Below are 9,393 nucleotides of genomic sequence, written 5' to 3' on the forward strand. Positions count from 1 at the left end.
AGAAACAGAAGTCCTTGTTTCTATCTCTGCCTGAGGCATTTTGCATTTTACCTCTTTAGTTTTCCAAAGACAGTTGTGTCTCACATGATCAAACGGCAGTGGATCAAACAGTTTGCCTAGCACTGCAGCACTGAAAAGCGAGTTTTAAGACAAAGAACAAATGCTATCTGCTCTGTTCTCTGTAAAGGACTTCTGTCTAACCAAGGTCTTTCAAAAATCCAGGACAAAAAAAAAAAAAGGAGGTTTACATGATCAACTTCCAGACTTTAAAAAATAATCTGTAAAATGTTTGGCCTAAAAGCACACTATCAAAAAAACCCACTCCACCCCAAAAAACCCCCTACAACCTAGTGGACTGCATTTTTGGGGGTGTTTATGACTGTGCTGGGTGGTTTTGTTGCTGTGGTTAGTACAGAAATTAGTGTAGAGCCACACAGGGGTAGAGAATTGGGAAGCTCTACGATCCCATCAGGTTAATGAGCTGTGTTTTCTGCTGCCCCTTCTGGGGAGCAGACCTAGTTCAAAATCATGTTTCCTCCATACGATCTGTGTGTATCGTTCATCTGGTTATTATTGTTTCTGTTATTTATGACCAAAACTTTATGATATGGACACTGATTCATTCAGTATTTGTTTATGCCAAGAAAGGAGGCAGCAGATCAGCTAAAGAAAGTTAGGCTTCAGAAATACCAGCCCTAACGTGTTTTGTTTATTACGCAGCAAAGAGAACAAGAACATGTCTTGGCAATGTGATCACAGGTGTGATATCTCTTGGATATCAGAGTTTGCAGCAAATAAAAATGCCTGGGCTTAAATTAAATTCTTTTCTTCTATGTAGATGAAGAATTCAGGAGAAAGGAATACACTTGACAAGGTGTTCTGTAAGTTAAGTGGGATATGACACCCACAGGGAATCATGGAAACTAAGAGATATTGGAAATTTTATTATCTAAGTGGAAGAGAATATAATTTCCAGAATTACTTGGGGCATGAAATTTGAGGAGCTGCCTGCAGGAACACAAAATCCACGAGGTAGAGTTGGAGGTGCAGAGCTCTGGAACAGTGACCCTTCTCTGTCCACCAGTTGGTCTGTTTAGGTGTTTCCTGGGATTAGATATTAGTGTTCAGTCAGTTGATTTTACAAGATTAACCTTGGTTTAAACTGATCCTTTTTAGTTTCTCTTTGGGAGTCACAAAAAGTTCTGACTTCAAGGATGGTTTTGCAGGGTTCTGATCATCTGTTCGGCAGAAATTCCGGGGTAGTCCTTGTTCACTGTATGGCCAGTTCATGGTAAGCATAGTTTGTTTCAGCCTGGCTGGTGCAGTCAGAAGTTCCTCACAGCTTTTAATAAGGGTGAGCATAAAAAAATAAACCCTTGAAATCATGCAGTTTTTCTTAATAACAGTGGGATCCTTAGCTGAGGGTGCTGGAGCTCTTCAAGTCCCTGTGGTTTTAACATTCAAACGAAGTGCACTAGGTTTGGAGTAATAAAGTATCTGATTCTTCTGTTGATCATGTTCCCCATGTTTCTGGCCAGTTACTCTAATCAATTGCTTCCCAAATTATGAAAGAGCTCAGTTTTGCTTTAACTGCCTACTCTAATTTAACTGTCTGTAGAAGGGCCCACCAGCTGTTCTGCCAGTGTGGTTGAAGTATTTACAATATCTCTCTTAAGGCTACTGGTAAAAAAAGAGAGAAAGGGAAAAATCACAGTCTCATGTAGTCAATAGTGGCCTCGCAGAGGTCTGGATAATGCCTCCAAGACAGCATCATTGTCTGGCAGTGAGGAAAATACGAATTACAAAAGACAAATGAGTGGAAGGACCAGAAAATACCTGACATGAAATGAGGTGAGACTCAGTCATGCTCCGGGGACTGCCTACCTATGGGGCTTGTAGAAGAAGAAACTAAGAAGGCACCTTCCTTAGACACCCTGTGTGTTGTCCTGTTCCAGTGAGTGGAACTGCTGGAGAGCCACTCCAACAAACCCCTTCCAGTCTCCAGGGACTCAAATTAGGAGCTTCATAGAATCCTCCCAAAGATAAACAGCTCTTGTCTCTTCCCTTAGTCACGTCTCCATTTACTCCTTGCCATTTGCCACGAGATGGTTCTGGGTGCTGTGGCCAACAGAGAGCATCCAGCCCATCCTCCTGGATTGAATTATAGAATGTCATAGAATCACAGAATATCTTGAGTTGGAAGGGACCCACAAGGATCATCAAGTCCAACTCCTGTCCCTGCACAGGACAACCCCACAGTTCGCACCATGGAAGGATTGTCCCACCTCTGGATGGAGTGCTCTAGCAGAGACAGAGGGAGAGGATGGCCTTTACGTGTGCCTTTTTGTTTTTTTAAGAATCATTTGATCAGACTTTCTTATCCTTACAAGTTTTGAAGGGAATTTTAGCACTCAAGAAAATTGCAGTCCCTTTGGAATAGCTCCTGCACCTTAATTTTGTCTCCTAGTTCATTTGTAGGTTCCCTCTCAGACTGCGCTTTGGCTGGGGCAGAGGGAGTTGGACAGCTGGCACCATTACAGCCTAATGGGCTGATTCAGTTGATACTGAAGCTTGATAAAAGCAGTTCTTGTATCAGTGCTTGTAAACAAACAGTTAAATCATTTCACTGCCTAAGATGCTATGGTCATAGAGTGTGTCACACTAGAGCTGGGGTTTGGCAAGGAGATACCCACATATTACATCTTAATCTTTGGCTCCTGGTCCCCCATGTAAAAGTTTTTGCTTGCACTTCTTACGCTTTAGCTTTCTTGATTTTGTGTGCCACAGTTGGGGTGGAGCCTTTGGAAGCCGTGTGTTTTGTAAGCATATTTCAGGTTTGCATTTTGTCAGGGGCTTCACTTCTGTAGCTTATCATTACACGGCTGATGGTGTGCATGGATTGCTGGTTGGGTTTTGACTGCTTAACAGTTATTTATCAATCAAGCCTTTAGGAAATTAACAACTGTGTTTACTCCTCATGATGCTTTGTTTGACCATTGTGCTCAAAGGACCAAAACGAGGCTATTTTGATTCAGAGCAGAAATTACTGTGGCCCGCAAAGACTTCTCTAGCTATGGTAACTTTTACTTTGCCATCTCCACTGCGTCTTTTAGAGATGTGATGTGTCACAACCTTCTTTCCCTTTCCTTCACATACTCACTTCCCAAAGGCAGATACCTCTTGAAGTCACAAGATTATCAGTTTAAGAGTCTCTCTCAATATCTTTTAACAGCTTCGATGGGAAGAGAGTTGAACACACACAGCATGCTGCTTTTGATAAGGTCAAACAATCCAGGTAGAAAACATACTGAAGCGTTTCAGGTGTTTTGGGATTTCCTAGTGAAATAGTCACCAAAAATAGTTGTTGTATATGTTCACAGATAGCAAAACTCCTTCAGTTTCTTGGAAGCAAATATGAATATGATATTTTTAAAGCAATTAGGTTTTCCAGGTTCTCATGATTGAGCATGGACGATGCTCAGTCTCAGTCTTGGGGGATGGGGATGAAGGGGAAGCAAACCATCCTGTCACAAATCAAAAGCTTTTTTTTTCCCAAACTAAAATCAAGTTATTTTTATTTTGATAGTTGCAAATTGCATTTAATTTAAACATTTGAAAACATATTGTAAAATTAATTAATTTGCACAGTGAACTAAAAAATCACATTATAAAAAGACACTTCTTATTTTGGTAACATCATTGCCACATTTATGGAAAGTTCTTCCTAAAAGAGAAATTCATCAAAGTTGATCCTTTCCTGCAGAAAGTTTTGGGTTTTGCAAGAATGCATTTTCTTACACACAAAAAAAAGAAGCAAAGAAGCAGTTCAGAAATTCCCTAAAGGTTACTGATGTTTTCTTCTCATTCCAGAGTTGAAGATGATTTAGAGAAACTCTTGAATTTAACCTCCAAACCAAAACCTAAGGTACCATCAAAACCACCGTTGCCTCGGAAGCCAACAGTTGCCCCCAGGAACACTAATCCATCTCCACTGGCAAAGCCGAAGGAAAACAGCATTCAGACAATGAGTGAAGTGGACATTCTCCAGTATATTCAGGAAAATGAATCTATCAACAACCAAGATACAAGTCTTTTTTGAACATATTTATTTTTAAAATGCAAGGATGTCTTCTTGGCCCAAATTCCCAGTGAGCTCAAGTGGTGGTAGCAAGAACTGACCAGATTTCTTTGCAGTCACAGTGCTCATTTGTGTACATACCATCATATAGTGAGCAGCAGGTTTGACTGGCACAGGCTCAACATGATGTTTTCAAAACGGTGCAGTTGCAATATAGTGTTGCCTTAAATTTTCTGGGTTATACAGGGAATATGGACAAGGACACAGCACTACAGATTGTCTACTACTATTTTAGTATCAACAAATTACAGTTTTGGCCAGTTTAGTCGTAATTGCAAATGGTAAGCATGTTGCACACGTGGCAGGTGTAAATAGTGTCCAACAAATGCTCTGAGGCAAGAAAAGATGCTGTTCCTGTCAGTTTAGGCAGCATATTTCAGCTCACTGGGAAGGTCATTTTGCTTTTATCCTGTGCATTTCTGTAGCAGCCCTTTCCTCCCAGACTGGTGTTTCAGTAGTTTATGACCAGGAACTGTTAAGTATAGGTAACAGTCCCTCTCTAGTTCAGAGAAATACTGAAATTCCAGCTAAGCCTGACAATCTGCTGGCTTTGTTGTTGCACAAATAACAACTTGCAGGACTGCAAACACTGGACACTGCACCTCTGGCCTTGAAGAGAACAGCAAATGACTGAAAATAGCTGAGAGTGCAGCTCCAGACATCTGTGGAGGTTGCAGAGTGTCAGAGGTTTGGATGCTGTAGGACTCATGTCATCTTTTTCCAGCCACGTCTTCCTGGGCTCCCACTGTAGTTAGTGGAGAGAAAGAGATTTCTCCAGGAGGTGATTCCATGCAGGTGTCCTCATGGAGAAACTCCAAATTGCTCTCTGGAGTCACTCTCCTTCCATTCTCCCTGAACTTATAGAAGACGCCATCACAGCTTTTTGATAAAATTATGGTCTGGTCATTACTATAGCAATGGTTAAAACAAGGGAGGACAAACCTGGGATTATCCAGAGGAATAAAGAGGAGAGAAATTTTAATGTGCAGGAAAAAACATGGTAGAACGGGCATCCCAAACTACCTCTCTTCTTCCCTGGCTCAGGCACTCTGATTGAACATGCTGAATTTACATCTAATGTGAGTTGATAGCTGCTGTCACAGGTTCATAGCTGAACTCATTCCACATGTGTTCTATCCAGATGTGGAGACAAGCTCCCCAGAGGGAGAATATTAATAAATGTAAGCCATATCACTGTCCTCAAATTTGCCTTTCTAATATAGAACAAAATAAATAGCATTACATATATATTTTTATAATGAAATTATCTCTATTAGTATTTCCTTTTTAAGACAATGAAAAATATGGCAAGGGTATTTTAATTTAATGGGACAGATAAAACATAACCATTGGCTCTTATCTATGTGCAGTATGTTTCAGTATAATAAAATATTTTGCTAACCTGCAGGTGTTGTTGTTGTTCCATAGGTTGTACAGTAGCAGCAAATTGAATTTAGAGGATGGATTCCATTTAAGACAGGAGGAGTGTTACATGGTGCTAAAGTGCACACTCAGATAGAAACCTGTGTAAATAGTTATGAAACCAAGAACGTAGCTGTGTTCATATTTCCTTTGAGAGCAGCTGAAGGTAAAACTATATTTGGGCACGGGGAGTACCTGATCCCGTCTGTTCACGTGGTGCCTTGGTGCAACTAGGAAGTCTGTTTACCCCATCCTGCAAAAGGAGAACAAAAGCACTGAGGAGAAAATAAATGATGTGTTGAAGATCAGGTGGAAGATGGCAGGCAGGAGAAATTAACTCAGAATGTTAGGGATCGGAAGGGACCTCAAAAGATCATCTAGTCCAACCCCATCACCAGAGCAGGAACACCCAGATGAGGTTACACGGGAAGGCGTCCAGGTGGGTTTTGAATGTCTGCAGAGAAGGGGACTCCACAACCCCCCTGGGCAGCCTGTTCCAGGCTCTCTCACCCTCACTGTGAGGAAGTTTCTTCTCATATTTAAGTGGAACCTCCTGTGTTCCAGTTTGTACCCGTTGCCCCTTGTCCTATCGTTGGTTGTCATCGAGAAGAGCCTGGCTCCACCCTCGTGACACTCACCCTTTGCTATCCTATTATAAATGTTTTCCTGCTCTTTGGCATCACTGTTCCTTCCTGCAACTGAAGCTCATTACTTCTATTTCTTATCACCACAGAAAGAGAACAAAAATGTTCCTTTCATTCTGTTTTCTAGATGGAAAAACTCTGCCCAGTGAGTTTGGCAGCAAGACAGCTCAGGGCATCACTATGGTTCTGGCTTCTCACGACTTGGTGAACCCTAGTTCAGTGTTGTCATCTTGCATTGGATTTCTCCTGGTTTTAGAAGAATTTCTACATGTCCACATACCATTGTACCCAGGGCAACAAAGGATGCCAGCACTCCTCACCTTTTCATTGACATCACTTGGTGCAGACACAATGTGCAGCCTTTGTTCCAGCCGGGACTCTGTTCTTCTTTTACCTTTCCTCACAGCAATGTCAGCTCTCTGCCTTCCACCGCCTCTAAGAGCCCCACTTGAAAATGGCTCATGCTTTTGCAAAGCAGCGGGAGGGCAGGTACTATATATTACCATGATAACCATGGGAACATTCCCAGTAACCCTATTGTAACAACAGCATAGCTGTATGTTTTGAATGGCCAAGGAATACTTTGCCTCCCAGCCCTCCCTAAAATTGTCAAATTATGTAAACAACATAGAGAAGGAAGATCTATTAATTGTTTCCTGTGCTAGATTTTTAAGATGATTTTAAGGTCAATGTTTTGCTTCAGAAAAAATCTATCTTTCCTGTCAAGGAACTAACATAAAAGGATCCTTCATAAATCCCAGTGTTATGCATTTGTTTTACAATGCAAATGTCTAGCTGCAGTAATATTTATAGGCACTTAGAGGTGAATTACAGTCCTTGAATAAATTATATATAAGGAATCATTATTATACAAGAGAAAAATGTCAGAGAAATGTAGCCCAGAAAAATTGAATGTATTATTTGAAATGACACAGGGAAACCACACGACATACTTTGCATCCTGCCAGACCAGAACTTTCTTTAGTTTTTTTTCATACATCATTTCTGGTAGCAGCTATTTTATTAGCCTGCTCTTGACAACTCTAGAAATTCAATTACGGACTCTAATGTAGTTCTTGGCTGACAGGCATCACCTTTTGACATCACTAATAGCTAGCTCATCAGAAGGTCTGAAAAGCAAGAGAGTTATATTTAAACCCTTGCAAAAGATGTTTTCTTTAGTGATTAGAACTCAGAAAAGGTATCGCTGTTGCTTTAGAAGCTGCTTCGTGTTTTGCATAACCTTCTTCTTGTTATGTGGTACTGCACTGATTAACAACATTATATACTTCATTATTTGGGTCACAGAACACTGATCTCACCAAGCTGGTTATTTCACAGGTGACCTGTTGGTCATTTGCTCAGGTCTGTTCTGTTGCTAGTTTTTTAGGAAAGCTAATTCCCACGTAGCATTTAAGGCCTAGTTCTGTCAGTGACAATTTGGGTTGAGTCTAAAAAAATGTATTAATTGAAACTGGTATTTTCTGCTAATCTTTGCCCAGATGTTAGCTTCTGCAAAGAATCTGAACTTGCTACAGCAGAATACACAAGTCAGCCTGTGATTTAAGGTCATAGAAATACAGCACGCTCGTGGGGATCTAAGGCGTTAGGTAACAAAAGGAGACTGTAAATGACCAATCCCTGTGGTTGTTAGATTTAATGTGGAGTACAAGAAAGCACTGATATTTCGCTTAAAAATGTGACTGTTGCTGATGTCACAAAGGACTCTTGAATCTGTATGAGTGTGCATCAACCATGTTTCTTATTGATTGATGTGATCAGTTTAAACCTCTAAGTCAAGAAGAAAGAGGGGTTTTAGTGGGAGGTTTTATCTATATTCTTACTTTTCATCTCAAAATCAATAACAGGACTGAATAAAGTCACTTATTTGCTTCCTGTATTGCACCTATTCTTTCCTTGATTTGTGTTTAAAACCTTTCTTTCAGTCTTCACCATATCACTGATCTTCCTTTATGGCCTTTCACATACTACTGGTATTTAATGTCGTGCACTGAACCTAATGAAGAATTCAAGGGAGGGGAAATCATGTGTGTCCTGTGCGGTACACTGCTTTGAGGAAAAATACTAGCAGTGAAGGGCGATGATGGTAAATTAAATTAATAGCCAAATTAAGTGCTGCTGTGGAAGCTCAGAAGTCAGTGAAGCTGCTTAAAGGATTGATTAGTCATAGGTATTTAGGGACTAAGTTTTATTCATACCAGCATGTTATGGATGCTGAAAGTTTATATGGGGTCAAGGAGACACTGGTTAGACTCATGGAAGAGAAATCTGTCAAGGGTTGTTAAAGATGCCGCTTAGAGCTTGGGAAGTCTTTGAGCTACAAGTTGCTGGAAATGAGGAGAATATTCAACAAGAAAATATTTTTGTATTTTCCTGTAGTCATCTGCTTTTGCTGTTGTGAAGAGTACTATACTGGGCTGAGCCAGAACTCACTCTGAATGAGCCACTTAGTGAGGATATGGTGGCCAAAAGAACAGAACATCCTCAGTGCTTTATCATCCTGCTTCCGAGCACCCTCAATAAGATCTGTCCACTGGCCTTATAATGACAAAGCCATTTGTCCTGTTGACTCAGGAGAGATTTCTGAGTGAGTGGAAATTCTGATTTGCAACATATACTTTCTCAAAAGCCACTTTTGACATGTAGGTGTTATATTTGCAGTGAGCAGTAAAAGCCTTACTGATATCAGAGGAAGATTTCAACTGTTCTTAAATGCTCCTCCAGACCCCACCTTTAATGGTAAGAGTAATAGATCCTATGATTTACCTAGGAAGCTAAAGATTTACCAAGGGTAATTAGGCAACAAATTACATCATCAAAACTCTCAGCAAATTTCAGTGGAATGACTCCTTAATAGAACATCCGATGTTACGTTTCAGTGAGGTGCTCAGGAACCTCAGAGCTTGAAGTCACCACTGAACACAAGCCTACTGCTGCGTTAACAGCCACCACGGTTTGTTACCCTCAAGTATTTTGTTTTTATTATCAAGTACCGGTGAATCACAGTTTCAGATTTGGAGGTTTGGAGCTGTTAAAGCCATGGGGGAGCATCGTGGCCGGTCTGCCACCCTGATGTGGGAGTTTCAGTCACCCAATCAAATCAGGACAGTGTATGAAAAGCATAATTTTGTTGGTTTGGGGTAAAAAAAATGCAAACCAGTCTCTCCT

The 9,393-nt window shown here is 40.7% G+C and overlaps 1 protein-coding gene across 1 annotated transcript in view; it reads left to right on the top strand.

The window, feature by feature from the left end:
- The window catches only part of HS1BP3 (HCLS1 binding protein 3), a 55,919-nt gene extending 47,810 nt beyond the window's left edge, over nucleotides 1-8,109 (top strand). Inside the window, exon 7 of the mRNA XM_065055788.1 lies at nucleotides 3,871-8,109. Coding sequence (XP_064911860.1) covers nucleotides 3,871-4,099 — 229 coding nt within the window. The 3' untranslated portion in view covers nucleotides 4,100-8,109. The remainder of the gene's footprint in view (nucleotides 1-3,870) is intronic.
- The last annotated feature ends 1,284 nt before the right edge of the window (nucleotides 8,110-9,393 follow it).

The sequence above is a fragment of the Columba livia genome, chromosome 3 (genome assembly GCF_036013475.1).
Source record: "Columba livia isolate bColLiv1 breed racing homer chromosome 3, bColLiv1.pat.W.v2, whole genome shotgun sequence".
Taxonomy (NCBI): domain Eukaryota; kingdom Metazoa; phylum Chordata; class Aves; order Columbiformes; family Columbidae; genus Columba; species Columba livia.